Source organism: Osmerus mordax, chromosome 1 (assembly GCF_038355195.1).
Source record: "Osmerus mordax isolate fOsmMor3 chromosome 1, fOsmMor3.pri, whole genome shotgun sequence".
Taxonomy (NCBI): Eukaryota; Metazoa; Chordata; class Actinopteri; order Osmeriformes; family Osmeridae; genus Osmerus; species Osmerus mordax.
Genome location: NC_090050.1, coordinates 11,598,478 through 11,619,181, shown reverse-complemented (window position 1 = coordinate 11,619,181; position 20,704 = coordinate 11,598,478). Strand labels below are relative to the sequence as shown.

The 20,704-nt window shown below is 51.4% G+C and overlaps 1 protein-coding gene across 3 annotated transcripts in view; it reads right to left on the bottom strand.

The window, feature by feature from the left end:
• Positions 1-20,704, bottom strand: part of foxj3 (forkhead box J3) — a 68,961-nt gene that overhangs the window by 24,591 nt on the left and 23,666 nt on the right. For all 3 annotated transcript variants that reach the window (XM_067246209.1, XM_067246217.1, XM_067246226.1), the window contains exon 2: positions 15,674-16,177. In XM_067246209.1, the coding sequence (XP_067102310.1) occupies positions 15,674-15,994 (321 nt within the window). In that variant the 5' untranslated portion in view covers positions 15,995-16,177. The remainder of the gene's footprint in view (positions 1-15,673; positions 16,178-20,704) is intronic.

Below are 20,704 nucleotides of genomic sequence, written 5' to 3'. Positions count from 1 at the left end.
GCGGCCACTGTTCGTCTCTCTCACACACACACACTGACACTCACACTGACACTCTCACTCAACACAACACACACTGACTCTCTCTCTCTCTCTCTCTCACACTCTCACTCACACAACACACACTGACTCTCTCTCTCTCACAACTCGTCACTCACACAACACACACTGACACTCTCTCATACTCCTCTCTCTCTCTCACACACAAACAAAAACACACACACACTCTCACTCTCTCTCTCTCTCACACACACTTTCTCTCTCTCTCTCCCACACACACACACAACACACTGACACTTTCTCTCTCTCTCTCACACACCCACACACCGACACTCTTTCACACACACACACACCCCACACACCGACACTCTTTCCCACACACACACACACAACACACTGACACTTTCTCTCTCTCTCTCTCACACACACACACACCGACACTCTTTCTCACACACACACACACACACACACACACACACACACACACACACACACACACACACACACACACACACACACACACACACACACACCACACACACACACACACACACACACACACACACACACACACACACACACACACACACACACAAACCCTCACTGACACACTGTCTCACACACACTTCCTCTCTCACACACTCTCTCTCTCTCCACTTAATGTCCTTCCTCTCAACACACAGGAAACCAACTCACTGCTCAACCACAGCCTGACCAGGCGCAATCCCAGTCCTGCTTTGATCCCGTTAGCGGTGTGAAGAGCACTGACCCCGAGGCCTCTGAGATGAGGCTGCTGGGACTGACTGAAGGAGACCTCCTGATAAGACACAGGATGAGGCCCATCCTCAACACACACCGTAAACACCACACACACACTATCCTCAACACACACTGTAAACACACACGCACACACTATCCTCAACCACACACTATGCCGCAACACACACTGTAAACACACACACGTAGAATACTGTACATACCCTCTCTCTACTTCAACCCCCCAAAACACCCTATTTTCTCTCTCAACCCCACTTATATTGAGAAACACACACAACAAGGCCCAAGTAGTCAGTGACACACACACACACACACACACAGAACTATTCTCTCACATACAGAGGAGACCTGAAACCCAAACTTAAAATTGTAAAAAAAAAAAATATGATGGCAACTGCAACGCTTTTCAACTTGAATTATTATTACTTTTTTATTTTTTATGTACAGGCTTCAAAGGCATCTGATCGGGCTCCCTTGGCATCCAGGCGCAGTGTTTGGCACGCTCGCTTTTAAACCTCTCCCTCTCTGATCTTTACCCGCTCCTATGTTGGTTAAATAAAACATGAACCGTTTGCTTGCTGCAGCAAAACGCATGCCAAGGTGAAAATCCTAATAAATATATATAAAAAAATAAAAACTATTAGCCGAAACCACGGGCTCTCCCTCTCCCAGGCCCTCCATTCACATGCAGAGAAGACCTGAGGTCCAAACTACTGTACCCCAGCTGTCCAGACCAGAACAGACCAGATAAGACCAGACCAGACCAGACTAAACCAGACCAGACCAGACCAGACCGAGTTCTGGCTCCTCCTCCAGTAGTGAAAGAGCAGCCTGTAGGTGTGTCTCCACCTATGGTGAGGTGTGTGTTGGTGAGGTGGAGCGCTGATCACAGCCAAACACTGGCCCTCCACACAGGCAGAACACACCACAGGGAAATCACATCCTCCAAACTGTTTCAATTAAACTCCTATTTCACACATATTTAACATGTTTGACATTACGAAAGCAATTAAGGCCACGCGCACAGGAGTGGAGGAGGGGGGCGTGGAGGAGGGGGGCGTGGAGGAGGGCAACGTGGAGGAGGGGGGCGTGGAGGAGGGGGACGTGGAGGAGGGGGGCGTGAGGAGGGGGGCGTGGAGGAGGGGGACGTGGAGGAGGGGGGCGTGGAGGAGGGGGGGCGTGGAGGAGGGGGACGTGGAGGAGGGGGGCGTGGAGGAGGGTGGCGTGGAGGAGGGCGACGTGGAGGGGGGCGTGGAGGAGGGGGACGTGGAGGAGGGGGGCGTGGAGGAGGGGGCGTGGAGGAGGGGGACGTGGAGGAGGGGGGCATGGAGGAGGGCGACGTGTTGTGTTGTGTAGCAGCAGTGTGTTGTGTAGCAGCAGTGTGTTGTGTAGCAGCAGTGTGTTGTGTAAGCAGCAGTGTGTTGTGTTGTGTAGCGAGCAGTGTGTTGTGTTGTGTAGCAGTAGCTCTGTATGGAGGTCTGCTGTAGACAGGCCGGGCTGAACCAGGCCTCGGAGTGGCTCTGAGAGGGTTCATGCATCCTGCACCAAGGACCCTCCCAGGGCCCTGGAGGGAGGAGGGTAGAGTCTGCGACTACCTCAGAAGGGTTCTGATCACAGGGGCATGCACACACACACACGCAAACACGCTTCTTCATCTATTTTGATGCTCTATAGAACAACCTTGAATGGAGGAGGATGGTGCCGTAAGAAAGAAAGAAAAACAAAAAAAAGACAAATATATATTTAAAAATAAATACAAAATCTTTTCAGGGCGCATCCAAGGTTACAGACTTGAATGCGGCATTTGAGGAAACTGTTGAGCAGCTCGGAGCGGCATGTAAAAGACTGTTGGTGAAAATACTCCTCCTGTGATGGTAAGACAAGAGGTCACCACCAGTGACTACGCATCTAAGAGACTTGTCTGAAGCATCTTTTAATGGCGGCCCTTCAGAGTCTAGGGCTGAGAGCGGTGCACGCAGGCACGCGCGCACACTGTCAAAGGGCAGCCGACAACCTAGCATACCTCACTTACTGTATACGACAGAGGAGAGGATGCAAGAGGAGAGGAGACAAGAGGAAAGGTATAAGAGGAGAGGGAAACGACGAGGACAGTAGGAGAAAGAGAAGAGGAGACGAGAGGAGGAGACAAGAGGAAAAGGAGACAAGAGGAAAGGAGACAAGAGGAGTTAAGAGGAAAGGAGACAAGAAGGGAGGAGAGGAGGAGAGAAAAGCCAAGAGAGGAGGAGAGGAGGAGGAAAGGACCCTCATAGTAATGGTGATGGCTCCAGTAAGTGGATGATCTGAATAGACACAATCAGGGCCCTCTGACCTGCTGTCAGTGATGGAAGTCAGACTGCGTTCAGAGAACCGGTGGACATACACCCAGTGGGGAACGATCACAAGAGGGTTGTTATAGTAACCCTCATCCAGAAAATAATTGCTCAATGCCACACAATAGACAGACACTACATGGCCAACCGGCCTAACTCGACATTGGCACGGGTCAAATATGATAAACGGGTCAACTATACAGGACGTAAGTGTACCGCCTGAAAGCGACTCATTCTCTGTGCTTCGTTCTGAGCACCAGCTGGAAGCTGGCTGGAGGAGACAAAGGCAGGAGGAAAGTTCTTCAATGAGGCGGACAAATAAGCCTGCCAGAACACTGAGCATCAACATGCAGACTGTCCATCGGAGACGAGAGGCATCAGGCTGGCTACAGTCAAATGGATTTCCCTCTCTCCCCCCTCTCTCCTCCCCCTCTCTCTCTCTCGTGCTCTCTCTCAGGGTGGGCGTGGTGGTCCTCTGGACCCAGGAGGAGCAGTGAGGAGCAGGTGTTGTCCTCCAGCTGACCTGGCCCCCCTCAGGGAGAGGAGGAGAGGAACAGGACATGACAGGAAAAGGAGGAATACTGTAGCTCTGTTTACAAATAGGACGGCTTGCGCCAGGACGACTGGCAGACAAAAGCGTTGCCCTTTCAACTGCCCGCATGTCCACGCAAACGTTATGCAGATTATTTCCGTACCATAAAACAGGACCCATGAGCACACCAACCTGCTGTATGTATTGTATTCACTCGTCCAGCGTTGTTGGCAGCACCAACATTCATCAGTTGACAGTTAAAAACACACACACATTCAGGCTCAGAGCAAAATGATGACGATGTGCACAGGGACAAAACCCAAAGCATTCCATTATTTGTTCTGTTCTTAAGATTGACAAAACTCAGCATCCGATTGAATGGAGCCATTATCATTCTGTGGCTTTCATGTTGTGTAGAGGAGAGTGAAATGGTCTGACAGGATGGTGAAACACCAAGTCAGTCAGGACTGAGGACTGTCTGTGTGTGACAGATAGGCAGTCAGCACCTTCAGACACCAAACCACTTCCAGGGGGTGTGGCAGACTTGGCCCTGTTGCCGAGGCAGCCTCCTAAAGTGCCCCATTAGGCAGGTTCATGCAGAACTGCCAGCCCTGGCTGACCCACTAATCAAAGCTAGCCCTGGTCAGGGGAGGCCGGACTCCCCCCCACGTCCACGCTAATGGGATAATTCTCAGCCAATTAAGCTGTTCAGAGAGGCTGTGGCCTGGAGGCCTGCTGGGAGGGCGAAGGTGAGGGGTTGAGTAGGGCTGGTTGAAACCCACACGGCACGCTGAACACAGGCCAGGCCTGGCGTGGGATTTCTAGCTCAACAGCACAGCGGACAGAACGACTCGCGTGTTTCATTCGATATGACTCCTGTACGATTTGGGTCTCTGTGTGTGAAAGTAGATCCGGGTACCTACTGTTCAGCCCCCAGCTGGAGGTGACACGATCCTGTCAGGTGGTTTGAGGAAACACAGGCTTTTGATCATTGATTTCCTTAAGTTGCTTAGCGGTAGTGTTTACCACCTAGAAGGATGAGAACAATGTAAAAATGAAGAGAGCGGTGACCATTGACTAATGAGCAATTATAGGAGGGATGTTTGTGTGCGGGGTCCAGGTCTGTAGTGATCTGTCATTAGCCCCTGACCCCCTGATGATGGCTGGAGAGAGAGTCAGTCAGTCTGTCTGTCTGTCAGTTTGTGGGTGGACTGGGAAGGCTGAATGAGCAGCCATCTTTGGCATCTCATCCATCACGAGGTTCCACTTCACTGCCATAGCTGTGTCACTGTCCCTCCTTCCCCGCCTCTCTGTCTCTCTCTCAGTGTCTCTCTCGCTACGTCTCTTTCTCAGTGTCTCTCTATCTCGCAACGTCTCTCTCTCTCGCTATGTCTCTCAGTGTCTCTCTCTCTCGCTATGTCTCTCTCTGTGTGTCTCCCTCTCTCGCTATGTCTGTCTCTCTCTGTGTGTCTGTCTCTCTCTGTGTGTCTCTCTCTCTACGTCTCTCTCTCTCCGTCTCTCTCTCTCCGTCTCTCTCTCTCCGGTCTCTCTCTCTCCGTCCTCTCTCTCTCGCTACGTCTCTCTCTCTCGCTACGTCTCTCTCTCTCGCTACGTCTCTCAGTCTCTCGGTCTCTCTCTCTCGGTCTCTCTCTCTCGGTCTCTCTCTCTCGGTCTCTCTCGCTATGTCTCTCTCGCTATGTCTCTCTCGCTATGTCTCTCTCGCTATGTCTCTCTCGCTATGTCTCTCTCGCTATGTCTCTCTCGCTATGTCTCTCTCTGTGTCTCTCTCTGTGTCTCTCTCTGGCTACGTCTCTCTCTCTGTGTCTCTCTCTCTCTCGCTACGTCTCTCTCTGTGTCTCTCTCGCTACGTCTCTCTCTCTCGCTACGTCTCTCTCTCAGTGTCTCTTTCTTTGCCGCTCTCTCAGTGTCTCTCTCTTTGCCGCTCTCTCAGTGTCTCTCTCTATGCCCACTTTCTCAGTGTCTCCCTCGCTATGTCTCTCTCTTGCTCACTCTGTCTCCCCTCTCTCTTTACTGTCATCTATGTTTTTTAGTCCTCTCTCTTACGTTTCCCCTCAATACCTCTCCTTCCTCACAGCCTATCTCGATCTCTCCGCTCCCCCTCCCCGCCTGGGTCTCAGAGTGTTAACCCCACTGAGGACGCCGTGGCCTGAGAGATCCAATGTCACTCCCAGACACTTTCCCTCCTGCAACGTCAACTTAGCACTGAGCAAAGCAGCGCTCATCCGTCAAGGGGTATTATTATCCGCTGAAGAGGACACAACACGTGTCAAAGGCCTTAGATTTCGAAAGACGGCGACAACTATGCCACACTGACTCCTAGTTTAGATTTGAGACACTCCAGATGAATTGAGCAACTGGCGGTTTTTGTAGAAAAGGTCAGTTCGCGAAGCCATACTGGATTGGAAGCAGGTAGCTGCCACTGTCAAGGTGATTAACCAGCTGGTCTGGACCCTGTCCTCCGCCTACGCGACGGCCGCTGTCCACCTTCAGGTTCTCACATAGTCCGGGAAGAATGGCAAGGCTTAGTTAGTTTGTTTGTCATATCAGGTGGGAAATCTGACAGGTTATCAAAACAACAGAGATGGTGACTTCCATCGATACAAGACTCTCTCTGATATTATCCGGTCAATGTGGATACAAGGTTATAGAGCTTCTCTCTGCATGCTATGTTCTGGGTGTGAGTGAGTGACGGGTGAGGCAGGGTGGCGGGGGTTAAGTAATTACCACGGAGGACAAGAGCAAGGATCGACACAGCGATGAAAGTAGGCGACGGCAGCCTCGACTTGTTCTAGCGGCGATTAGCAGGCGCGCTGACACCATCGACACGACAGTCACCAGAGACGCCCCTCTCCTCCCGTCTGCCTCCCACAGAACTGGAGCCTCCGCAGGCCGGAGCCAACCGCACACACAGGCTCAACCGGGAACCAGGTGGAACCCCACGTTTAGCATCCTCTGTCACTTTCATTTGATTTATTCAGCAGGCGCTTTGATCCAAAGCGACAAACAACAGTGCAGCCAGAGAGTGCAGCAGGAGACTTCTGGCTCGTGGTTCTGAGGGTTCCATGACAGAGAAAGCCGCGCTAAACAGCTGTAGCTAGCTGGACCGCTGAGGTGACAGACGCTAGACCCCAGCCCAGGTGTCCTCTACACAAGTGGAACCCTGACCATGGAGGTCAAGGGTTACGGTCTGACGGATGTTTGTCCAGATAGCGCCGGAAGGGTTTTCTACTGGCTCTTCTACTGTCGGTCTCTCTCCGATGATGTATTCATTCAACAGATGCTTTTATCCAAAGGAAGGGATTTTAACCTCTTGATCTGCGGTCAAATGCTCTACCGCTGAGCTATCCTCAACCCATCCCATCTCTCTCTCCCCCCCCCCTCTCTTTCCCCCCATGCTCCCTCTTTCCCTCTCCCTCTTTCCAGAGCAAGAGAAGTCTGGGCGCAGCAGCAGTGAGAGAAAACACAGCTGACACATTAGCAGGAGGCTGGTGCACCGGGAGATAGATTAGCTGCTAGCTAGCACAATTATGGCTTATTATTATTATGACTTAATGAAGTCCAACAAAATGGAGGAATGCCAGGGGTAGACAGATCAAAGAGATGCACATGGACTCGGGACACGCATGCTAAACCTTTTTTGTGTTGCCGTTTTATCATTCATGTTTCTTACCAGCATTTATGAGAGAAACAAAGAGGAAGAGAGAGCGCGTTTGTGGGCTCGTGTGTGTGTGTGTGTGTACTCATGCTGCTGTGCGTGCGTATGCTTGTGCGTACGTGTGTGTATGCGCTCGCGACGTAGTGTGCGGTAGCCTGTGCGAGGTCAGAGGCAGCAGGAGGCGGTCTGACCCAGCTCAAGAGGATTTAGCAGAGGCAGATTCAGAGTTAAAGGCAGATTCCAAGGACTAGCCTCTATTTATAGCATGCAGGAATTCATCATGGCTCAGCGCCTCGCCCCCTCCCCCTGATCAGCCTCTCGTTCCTCTCGTCTACCCTCTACCCATTCCTCCCACGCTTTGTCTTCCTCATCTCCCCTTACCTCCTCCCTCCCTCCCTCTCTCCCTCCCTCCGTCTCTGTGAAGGCCGGGTCTGAGGTTATGATCATCCATACACTCTAAGGCCAGGCTGAGGTTCATTATACAGAACCTGGGGTCAGCTCAGTGACTGATCCTACTAATAAGTGGAATGGACACTGACAAGCTCTGGTCCCAGCAGGTTGCTTTACTGGTACCATCATCTTACACTGGCTCACACTGACAGGCTGCCGTCTAATGGACACACAGTCCCGGTGACTGACTGGGAACACACACACACATTAAATGATACAACCAAAACAAGGCAGGTCTCCTTTCTCTCACCATCCAGGCTGGCTGGCTGGCGTTGGAGTCGTGATGCAAGGTCCCCGCGGGCCCTGAACTCTGGACCCTCGACGGGCCCCGGGAGGCAGCTAATGAGCTTTCCCGTTTTTTTTTTTAATATATTTTTTTTTAAGTGCCTCAAATTCCTTGCAGTTCATAACTTTAACTACGCGGCTGGGCAGGGTCCGGGGTTTTGACGCCGCCCGCCCACCTCCCCTCCCCGTTCTCGCACCGCAGAAACAGTCCACGTTTCCCAGCGGCCCCAGGGGACGAAGGGTTGGTTTGTGGGAGCGATGACTTCAGTCCGTATGTTGGCGAGATATTCGATGGAATATGGAAAGGCCAAACGAAAAAGAACCGCCCCTATGTTCAGCCGCATCATAAGCCTATCTTCTGACTTCATCATCATAGCACTTAGCCATGTTAAGGTCAGTTCACTGTCATCTTATAAAGTGCTTTCTAAATGAACTGGCAATCCATTAGACCTGACCATGCTTGTTCGACCAGCACAATAATCTATCCATCAGCTTCACAACAGGAGCTCAAGATACATGGCTTTTTAATTTTCTTTTTTACACAAATTACCGATATTGCTTGAAATATAGTCTGATATTATCGATGGCCTATAGATCGGAACATCTCCTCACAGTATTCCGTCTTAACATCGTAGGTCTGGCACAGTAACGGCATCTCAGGACAGTGTCTAACAGGTCTCAATATCACAGTGGGAAGGTGCTAAGTCACTCTATTCACATTTGATAACTGCTGCCATTATCAGCTTTGCAAAGCAGGAAGCCTGAAGCCCTGGACCTAAGACGTAAGCAGCCATTTCTTTATAATATAACCTAGGTGCACCTGTAGGCATTGACAGAGTAGATGAAAGAGAAAAATGTGCGAGGGAGACAGATAGAAAGCGTAGAGAGAGTGGGGGGAAAATAAAGAGAGCGAGGGAGGCAGAGAGAGACAGACTAGAGAGATGGATGAAGTCTCAGTTACTACATGTACAAAGGCCCACCAGAGAGAGCTGCTCCAGTGCCAGTTCTAGATTCTTCTCTGTGTTTGACTGGCTCTTCCCTCAGCCCACAGAGAGTGGGAGAGCAGGGGGTGGTATGGCAGCCCCCCAGCTACGCCGCTGCCAATGGCTCCTGCCAGCGTACATCCTCCGTTCCCACTCCCGGGGCTGGAGCAGGGGAGTGAGCGTGAGAGTAGGTGGGGTGGACCGGGGGGGGGGGGGGGGGGGGGGGGGGGGGGGGGGGGGCAAGGTGAGGTGAGGATGGTGGGCGTCCAGGCAGGCGGGAGCTTCCTGACACGGGAGCCCAACTCTCAGCAAGATGGAACCGGCTGCCGGGTGAATCACGGCCGCCACTCCCACCGCCAACCGCAGGTTACCGGGGCCTGGGCCGCCAAACGCTCCACGCTGCTAAGAGCCCAGCACAGCCACGGCTGCTGCAGTCTGCAATTAACAACAATGTGGGAGAGACTCGGGGGGGGGGGGGGGGGAGGGCTAAAAATACTCTCTCCCTTACTCAAATACACACCAACACACGCAGAGGGCATATCGAGCGGACGACGGCGGCTTTGAAACGATGCGGTCGCGTCGAACAGGAGAACGGGCGTATTCTGGAATGGCGTGGAGGGAATGAAAGTAGCGGGGTGGCGGAGGAAGGAAAAGTACCGTTGCTCTCCAAAAAAATGTATCAGAGCGACTGAATAATTCACCATCAGCAAAGCGTTTAAAATTTAAATGCTCACTTTACGGTAATGATCGTACAGGCCGCAGGAGCAGAGAGCAGGGAGGGGGGGAGGGTCGGGTCGGAGCCAATTTTACCCTTTATACAGATTGCCAGAGCCGTGCAACCCAGGCTTGAGGTGGAAGATAGCCGGCAAGGTCTTACCTGAGCCTATCCCTATTTAAATACCGGGAGCAGGGCTGGCTGGCCAGCTCCCTTCCCCCTGTGGATCTAGTCAGTGTTGAACAGCAACATTATCTCCATTTGCAGGATAAATAAAGCCCTGGGGGCTCGGCTAGCTAGGCCGTCTCCCCTCAAATCACTGGTGGGAAAGAGAAACGGAGCACGCTCCGGGCTGCTATGATTAAGCCTCCCTCTGCCATCCAATAGGAAGGCCAACCTTTGATCCGTTTAGGTTGTTGCATATTTGCATTTTTTAATGAGATCAAAGAGGCCAAATGGCTAGGTCTAGGGCCCCCGCAGAAGAAGACTGGCTGGGGGAATCACTAGTCCATCCAGAAGTTGCAACTCTCCATTCCTGAGATCGTACAGACCGGCCCGCCTGCTGTGTCCGACTCGGGGACGCTTGTTGTTCAGTTGGTTAGGTAACCGACAGCAGGCTGCATTCTTCTCCAGCTTATTTTCCTCTGCACGCAGGTGTGGAGAAGATAGGGAGGGAGAGCCACGAAGAGCAGCCACAACCTCCTCCTCAATGCTTCGAAAGTTCAAGAGAAAACATTTCAAGCATTTTTCTACTGGTTGAGAATCGCTCCACATTTGCTTTGGCATCCCCTCACCTGGGAAAGGCATGGGAGGGACTTTTAGGGGAGTTTCGCTGTCTGCATGGGAGAGCGCGCACACACACACACCCACGAGTGTCTCCTTACTGTTAAAATATATATTCAAAGATGAAAGAATTGCACATTGGCTCCCTGAGGAGGGGAGAGGAGAGGAAGAGAGGAGGGTAGGGGAAAGGAGAGGAGAGAAGGAGAGGAGGGTAGGGGAAAGGAGAGGAGAGAAGGAGAGGAGGGTAGGGGAAAGGAAGAGGGTATAGGAGGAGGGTAGAGGAGAGGAGGGTATAGGAGGAGAGGAGGGTAGGGGAGAGGAGGAGGGTATAGGAGGAGAGGAGGAGGGTAGGGGAGAGGAGGAGGGTATAGGAGGAGAGGAGGAGGGTAGGGGAGAGGAGGAGGGTATAGGAGGAGAGGAGGGTAGGGGAGAGGAGGAGGGTATAGGCGTCATCTGTGGTCCCTCACATCTGCCAGGGCTTCACATTTCCAGCAGGCCTGATCAGATTAGACCCTGGTTGGCTAGCGGGATTATAAACCTGTTTTGTAAACAGAGATTTCAAATCTCACCGGATAACAAGGGATTTTGCATGGGCCGGCTGCTAATCCTCTAACATCCATACATGTAATCCCTTTACATTACGGCTTCTTCAGGCCTGTCTGGACTAACACTCTGCCGCTGTCCTATAGGCCTGTTGGCCCCTGGAGAGGATCTGGCCGGTCATGGGGCGGTCGAGGTCATGGATCTATTCAGATCCAGTAAAGAGAGAGGGGTTGATCGCTTTAATATTCATTAATAGCTTCTTTGGAGAGAAGGAGGCAGGCAGGCGGTGTCAAACTCATGACCTTAGACGCTGACCCGCGGCCAAACAGCTTGATTGCATTAAGAGTCTCATCAGTGGCGGTGGCAGACAGGACTTCTGTGGGAACGAGGTGGAGACACACACACACACATGCTCACATACACACTCTCACATACACACACACGCATATACATACGTGCACATCCGCACACACAAACTATCCTGGGAGAGACCAGATCAGACTTATTTGCCTTTTAATCAGGGAGTCATCAGAAGCAGCTACATCCCATAATGACATGGGCTGAGCTGGATTGGACGGAGACAAGATTGAATTGGACTGTGGCAAAGAGTTGGACTCAGCACAAAACCAGCCTCCGTAATAAAAAAGAAAAAGAAAAAAAGAAAACCGTTCAGAGAGCCGACTACAAACAACATGAAGAAAGACGAAGCAGGCCCAGTCAAACCCTGTAGCACAGGGGAGACGAGGAAAGGCCATGAGTGATAAAGTGGGAAACAAAATATCACTAAGCTTGAAAATGAAACATTCCTCAGGGCAATTTGGCAGAGCTCCACGCGAGAGGTGTGTTCAGCCAACACCAGAGAAGCAGAAATAGCGATGTGATCTTCCTCCACAACGGCACCAGGAACGTGGATCGTTCAAACGGCGCCTCTGCTCAGAGTGGAACACCAGACCCCGAGTGCTTCGGAGGGGAGGGGTTGTCGGAGAGGCTGCGGCGTCTAATTGCTCGCTCGCGGACGCTCCTTCGAGCGCTCCGTTCCTGTGTTTTGACCTTGATGAATTATCTGTCCTTATTGACAGCGCGTTGATATTTCTTAAAAGCGGGGGCTAATGGAGTTCTGGTGAGATGATGAAATGCGTCACGGCCTCCTGGATTAGCCGGGTCTGGTCTCTGGATCTAGTCTCTCGGCGGTGCGGAGAGCAGCAGCCGAGCGGCAGCCCTCATTATCATGAAGAACAGACGCGTGCGTGCGCTGGGTCCTGAGTTCCTGCGGAACTAGGGCCCCCACCCCACTCCCGCATATTGCACACCTCACACATACAACCTCACACATACAACCTCACACCTCACGTCACACAACCTCACCTCACACATACAACCTCATATCACACCTCACACATACAACCTCACCTCACACCTACAACCTCACATCACACATACAACCTCACATCACACCTCACACCTACAATCTCACATCACACCTACAACCTCACCGCACACATACAACCTCACATCACACCTCACACATACAACCTCACATCACACATACAACCTCACATCACACATACAACCTCACATCACACATACAACCTGACCTCACACATACAACCTCACTTCTCACATACAACCTCACATCACATCTCACACATACAACCTCACCTCACACATACAACCTCACCTCACACCTACATCCTCACATCACACCTACATCCTCACATCACACCTACAACCTCACATCACACCTACAACCTTACCTCACACATACAACCTCACACATACAACCTCACATCACACCTCACACCTACAACCTCACATCACACCTACAACCTCACCGCACACATACAACCTCACATCACACCTACAACCTCACATCACACATACAACCTCACATCACACATACAACCTCACATCACACATACAACCTCACATCACACATACAACCTCACATCACACATACAACCTCACTTCTCACACATACAACCTCACTTCTCACATACAACCTCACATCACATCTCACACATACAACCTCACCTCACACATACAACCTCACCTCACACACCTAGTATCACCCCACACATACAACTACCATTTACATTTAGTCATTTTTACATTTAGTCATTACCATACCACATCACCTCACACATACCACATCCCCCACACATACAGCCCCACCTCACCAAACGTCAACACAACCGTCACTCTGGCGGAGGAAGGGAGGCTCCTCTGGGATGCCTCACAGTGAAGCTGAACTTGTCACTGGAACAGTTAGGCTGTGCAGCTTTGCCTGTTTCTGCTCACTCATGGCCAATTTACAGAGCTACAGTATGGCAGGTGCTCCAACCATCATGCTTAACCTCCAAAAATCAACTGTGCCTGCCATTTTACCATCGTTAGAGTTCACCTTTGGAGGGAAATAATTTACAATCACAACAACAGCCAGGGTTAGGCTACCTCACCTTCACAATGCAGCCCCAGCTCTAGAAGACCCTTTTGCTATATGAATGTTTAGGCCTCAATGGGTTTACGAATAGTTAGGGGGCTTCTGTAGTTTAAGAACTCAACAACGATACATTCAACAAGCCGTTAATGGCCTATCAACCTTGATCTCCTTTATTCAATCAATACTGGGGAAAAGGGGTTTTCTTTCTAAATAGGCTACGATTCAGGCTGCAAAAAGCATGGAGCAAATGAATGGAGTCTCTGAAAGACGTGTGCCATTTGTAAAAGGGAGGCTGGATAATGTTCTTTCAGAGACTCGGAAAACCTTGTGATATATCAATGACATTCTGCCAAGAACTCATTCTAAACGGACATTGAAAAAGGAGATTTTCTGAAGACACTGTACAACTGGATTTCCGGATTAATACAAATTCTTTATTCGAATATGAAAGCACCTAACCGAGCGCTCTGTGACCCGTCGTACTGGAGACACGTAATACTACAGATCGTTCGGCAGAGAAGTGACGAACAATATACATACAGTCTGATATAGTACATAACATCTGGTCATTTCTATGCAACAATCAATCATCCACAAATGTCAGTCAGATTCTCAAGACAATACGATTCTCACACAGCCTTAGAACCTGATATCACAAAGCTCCTTCCCTCTAAGTGATAAGAACTCTCCAAGTCAGGAAGTCATAACTCCTTTGTGGGGTCCTTTCCAACCAAGTGTTAATTAATACAAACAATGACCTCACTATTCTTCACAATGGATTGTGCACGATAAAAGATCAAACAGCTGTTTTTATCAGCACATGACTGTACGGCTCCTTCTGAATCTTTCAAGAACTTCCCTTCCAGGTCATGAATATAGACTGAAAGGATATAGGAAGTGCCCACCCTAAAAGATCTCCAGTCTGCAGGCTGGTCAAACGCCTTAATCCTTCGCCCCCCTCTTGATCTGACCAACTAGTCTCAGGACTTTAATGAACAAAGGAGCGTTACAGTTTAACACTATTAAAACATATTTATCCTAAGATTTCCATAACAACATTTGATTTCACAGGAAATTATGGATTTAGAATACTGACAACATTCCTTTCCAAATCCACTTTTCTTTGTTTCAACTTTGCCTCAACTTCGATCAGAGTGAAGTTTACATCCTCTAGTCCAACGTAAACGTCAGCTGAAAACAGCAGCACCCAGACCACCACAGCACAAACAGATCTTCTTGGCTGACAATAATGGCGTTGACAAGTTGCTAAGGAATGATTAAAGATACATTTGCAAGTTTGCAAGTGGCTAACCTCCTGTATAGATCCAACCGCCTGTTCCAAGTCCAGAACGACACAATTGATTGCCATCTCGTCTGAGGCTCGTGCACACGGATCTTGTCATGCACCAGGAAATGGACCGCATTCATCTTGCCCGACTGCAATAAAGCGCCCGCCTCGAGATTCTATCCCCAAATAAATGCAGACTGATTGGTAAACTCATTCTAATATCAATTTCTATCTGGGGCTCTTTAAAAGGCAATCAGCATAGCTTCATCTCTGCTATATCATGTGCTCCTTCAGATGATGACACAGCACCGTCTTCCCCATCGTACTCTCCCCTCCTCCTGCATAATAGCCTGTTCCTATCAAGGCATCTGCAATGAATAACGCCACTAGTGAATGGGCTATTTAGCGCGTCTTGGCTCACATAGGGCCCGTCTCTCTGAATATTAATCTGGGGTTTTACACTTCACACGCTTCTCTCAGGGCAGTGTCGTTCCTCAGACGGAGAAGCGAGGCGCTCGGTGGATTCATCCGAGTGGCTGGGCGAGGTAGGTTCCCTTTTCAGCTCTCGGGGAAGTGACAACAGTGATTACCGACGACATTCAACTCCGCCGCCGACAAAGCCGACTTGAGGCTTCCCTTTCACGGCTTAGGCTCTCTCGTCCACACTGCCACAAACACAGACAGCATTTGAACGGAAGAAGCAGCGATTCGAACGTTGTTCCACACAAAAGCCAACACCTACTAGACAGTCACATGGGGCGTCTTCACGTCACAAGGACCCATCATTAAAGAAAAGCAGCAGTCGAGTTTAGGCCGTAGATTAAACGAGCGTTTGGTGATTACCCCCCCCTTCCACCGGCTCGCATCCCCTTACCTTCCAGCCGCTGCCCGCCTCTCTGTAGTAAGGGAAGTTGTCGCAGATCCACTGGTAGATCTCGCTCAGCGTCATCTTCTTCTTTGGCGAGCTGTTGATGGCAAAGGTGATGAGGCTGGCGTAGCTGTAGGGCGGCTTGCCGTCCTTGTGCTGCTGGACCTCCTCCTGGTCCAGGGTGGTGTTGGGGTCCAGCAGGGCGCTCTTCTTGCCCAGGCCCGGCCCGTGGGCCCCCTGGGCGTCCGCCTTCTGGATGGCCGCCCGCATAGTCAGCTGAGGCAGCCAATCCATGGAGGTCAGACTACTCTCCAGCTCCGACGTCATGGCGACGGCAGGCTGGGCTGGGCTGGAGTAGGAGGAGGGGGGGAGGGGGAGGGGGGACTGCGGGGGATGGATTGAGGACGAGCGCGGGGAGGCGTGGCCAGGCACGGGGGTTGGAGGGGCGGTGGTCGAGTGGGCCACTCCCCCGGAGCAGTGGTTCAGTTGGCCGGTGTCTGGGAGGAGAACCTGGGGGGAGAGAGGAGACGGCAGAGGGTCAGGACAGGATGTAGTCACCCTTGATGACCCCTTACACTCACACAGATAGTCCTGCTGGGTTTCAATCTGTAGTGGCCGCCAATTCCAGTTCTCCATTGGAGAATTTAATCCTGTCTGTGCCAAAAGTCACCACCCCTCACCGTGCCCCCCCCACACACACACAAGCACAAGTTCTCCCCCACCCTCCCTCCCCCACCATCCACCCTCTGTTTCTTCATCCCTCCTCGCTGCCTTCATCCCCCTCTTCCTCCTCTCCCTGTTCCCTCTCTGCCTGCTGACTCAGAGCTGCAGCTCCATCTGGGAGGTGGAGTACAAGTAGGGGAGTTGTTTTCACAACTGCCAGCCAAATGGGGGACTGGCTCAGGAGGAATTCCTACTCTCTTTCTCTCCCCCCACCATCACCCCCCCCATCCCGTCCCGTCCCTCCCTTTCCCCCCCGTGCGGAGCACTCTGCCGTATACAAGAGGCGCTGTGTCGTCGTGCCAACCGTCCTATCCTGTCCGAGGCCCCTCCTGTGTGTCTGCTGACTGCACCACATGCAGCCTGGCTCTCTCTCGCTCTCTCTCTGGGCAAACTGCCTGCCTGTCTGTCTGTCAGTCCATCTGCCTGCCTGCCTGCCCTGCTTAAAATAGCAGCAGAGGAGAGACTAGAGTTACAAGCAAAGGTGAACACAGGCCAGACCGCCACGCAAAACAAGTGGCCTCATGGCCGAGAGACCCTGCCAACGGCTGAGGGCCCCAAAACAAGAAACATGAAAAACATAAGAAATCCCTCACGTGTGGCTGTGTGTGTGTGCTGTTGTGTGTGTGGTGCTCCCAGTTGTAATAAATACCTTGCAGGCCCAAGACAGTTTAAACAATGGTAGGAATGTCCTCCAGTGAGAGACTGCGGAGTTGTAACAAACAGCTCAGCTTGGCCTCCACTTTCTGCTGCTCTACCTGCCTGTCCGCTCCACGGTCTCTCTGTCAGCTAGCTCAAATTAGGGTGAGTCATCGTCACACACGCCTCATTGCATTCAACAACTCACACTCATTCTCTTTCTCACACACACACACACACACACACACACGTGTACTAGTGTCAAACCTCAGGGAGACAGTAGGGCCTTGGGAGTACCTTGGGAGTGATCTTCTGTACATTTTCTGCGCGGTTTCCAGCTTCTCAGCATTGATGTTGCATTGCTTTGGAGGGCAGCTTAAAAGTTTGATTCCTTTAAAACCAACTCAGAACAGCCTTTCATCGCCAGAATGGTCAAATGAATCTGACAGCGTAGCCCGGGGACTAGGCTTGGAGCTGTGGGTTTCTGAGGCCTTGTCCCTGGCCAGAGTCCACGACCAGACACGGGAGGCCAACAGTTGACAGCAGGTTGGTGACGGTTGCCCCACCCGGGCTTGCCGTGTGGGAACACCGCAACACCGAGTCCAATAGCATCTGACCCCATACTAATGATCCAGATGCTTGCTAATCTACCAGGTCCAGCAGGCGAGGGAGAGAGGTGGGGGGGGAGAAAAAAAATATTGACGGAGAGAGGGGGGGGGGGGGGGCTCTCTCTCCTGGGGGGGGGCCTCTCTCTCTGCCTAGCTGTTTGTGATAGGCAGACATGATGGGTCTGTCACTGCACCACATTACCAACCCACGTCAAATGTTTCCAAATGCATAGTGCGCGAACATGTTAGAGGGAATGTTGTTAAAGAAAAGAGAGTGTGTGTGGAGGGGGGGCATGAGAGAGGATGAGACTGTGTTGTTGGCACAGGTCCTGGCAGGGGCAGCTAGCCATGGCAGGGCATGCTGCTATCCAACGGTCACCAGTGATTATCAGCCCTCTCCACACTAACTCCACCCCCACCCACACACACACACACACACACAGCCAGCTTCTGGCTTCGACCTGGGGCTTTTTGACCACGTCCGAACTGGCGAGGGGGAGGGAAATGGGTTGTCACTCTTCAGTCACTTCAAACTCAAACCTGTTTGTCTCCCAGCATGGTCAGACTCATTTCTATTCAAGAGAACCAGCTTGTTACTGCCAGCCCCAGAAGGATTACCAGCAGATTTGGTTTAAAAAAATCTGCTGTGTTCCTTTAATAGGATGTGATGGAACCTGCCCAAGACTGGGAGAGATCGTCGTGGGGCCAGGCAGGGGTTCTGCCTGGGGTGTCCGACCCCCCCACGAACCCACCCACCCCCACCCACTCAGCCTCACCGAGGCCTCGCTGACACGGGCAATGAGAGAATCTCTTCCAGATTACCATCTGATAAATCATGTCCTACATGGAGGAACTTGAGGACACCCCACCTGGTCCACCTCCCAGGAAGGTCAGTATAAGGCAGAGTTTCTGGGTACATGTCCAGCGTGTGTCTCTGTAAGGTCAAGAGGTCATGTAGCAAGGCTCCCTCTGAGCAGAATATAGCATGCAGTCCAGACAGTGGGGAGACAGTGAGGAAAATCATGTACAAATAAGGCTTGATTAACGACCACCTCACCTGCTGAATGTTCTAGTGTATCAGTGTACTGACCACTGAAGACCCGTTAAGGAAACGATTCTGTGCATTCTATGTTTGAACATGTCCAGATACTGTATTGAAGCACTCTTGTAAGAGAGTCTTCACTCATGCTAGCCACTCTGTTGTGGATTGGTGGCATGATCCGACGTCGAGCTAATAAAACTGAGTCAACCCTTTTCATAATTGTCGTGACTCCTTCCGGCCTGCCTTCTCCAGAATTTACATCTTATCAGTCAGAGAGACAGAGCTCAGAGCCCCCCCCCCCCCCCCCCCCTGCAGCACCACCAGAGTCTGTCTGGGACCAGACCACTTATCTGCAATTTACACAATGAATCCTGGTTCCCTCCACCATGTCTGTGTTCACTCCCGAACACCTGCGTCTGTCTGTCTGTCTGTCTGTCTGTGTCTGCCACACAGAGGCATCACAATTCTGGTTCTACTGACTGTTTTATACAGAGCCACACATGATGAGCCAACCGACATCTAATTCAAACACGTTTCCTCAAATATTTACACCACTGATGGTTTAAGGCCTCATGTTTTGCATGTACATGTCTTTGAGGGTGTGTGTGTGTGTGTGTGTGGGGGGAAGTGTGGAGGTCTGTGTCTGTGTGGAGGGGAAGGAGTGGGCAGGGGGGGTTACGAGAAAGCAAGAGAAAGAGATCCAAGGAAGATAACGTGTTAGTGTGTATATATGTGTGTGTGTATGTGTGGAGCTCGCTGTGACAGAGATCTTCCTGTGGTGGGATGGTAACTTGGCAAGGGAGATTCAGGGAGCTGCTAAGCAGAGCTCCCTCTGCTACACTTCAGGATCTGGCACAGACACACGCTCTCACAACAACAACAGTGATGTAACCTGGTAACAGGCCGCTGGCATCCCCCCCCCCCCCCCCCGCCCCCGATCGAAACCAAGGCCATACCTTCCATATCAACAGCCTGTTCTTACTGCTGGAGAAGCCCTTGTTTTCTTAACGATTGCGAGGGGGGAAAACAGGGAGTGGCCGTCTGGGAGCCCCGCCCCTGCTCACCTGCCCCCCTCCCGGGTCAATGGGAGATTCCTCACTTTTTCCAGGCCTGGAGGCTAACGGTGGCTTACCGTGCTATTTTTGGAACCAAACGAGAGAAAAAAAATACAACAACATGATATTCAAAATAGAGACACGCATCGTTGGCTATTGTGTGTGCCTGCCTGCTCATGCACGTGAGGGAGGGGGTGGGGGGGGTGTCGTCAACGCCTCGAGACTCGTCTTCCAAGCGCGGGGAAAAAATATATATAAATAATACGGAATGGGGTACGGGCGGTGCCAAGGCAACGGCTTATAATGTCAGTCTTCCCTCTCAATTAAAGGCTTAATGGCTGTGCTGTAGCCAGCCGCGGGAAGACGGCGTTAATAACCCAGTCCTTTACTCGCAGTTTTAGGATGTGTCAATTATGGCTGTGCTGCTCACACCGTTGAGCACATTGTTCACATTACTGCAGGCTGCAGCCGGGCTGGGCGCTGAGCAGGGCCGTGTCTGCACATAGCTGCTGACTGACTGACTGGCTGGCGGGCTGACTGACTGTGTGTGTATGTGTGTGATTGTGTGTGTGTGTAAACATGCGCGTGTATAAACACGTGTGTGTGTGTGTGTGTACCTCTTAGCTCCCCCTTGCTCATTCAGTCCAATCTCCCCTGTGGCTGAACAAATCAACTCCATAATTATTCTGCCAATCAAGTGGGGGGCTGTAGCCATGGGCAAGCTGACGCTACACACAGAAATACACAGGAGGCACACACATACACATCTATATAAATGTGGCCCGTGGCACCAAGGTCAAGAGTAAAGACCAATAGGCAACCTGCTCCTGAATTCCACTGGACCCCAGAGATAACGTTCCATCACATCTGGCTCCAGAGATCACCTCCAATCACTGCTAGCTCCAGAGACACAGCGTAATATGGAGCTCAGCACCACCGGGGTTGGAGGGATAGATAGAGGGATTAGTTCTTG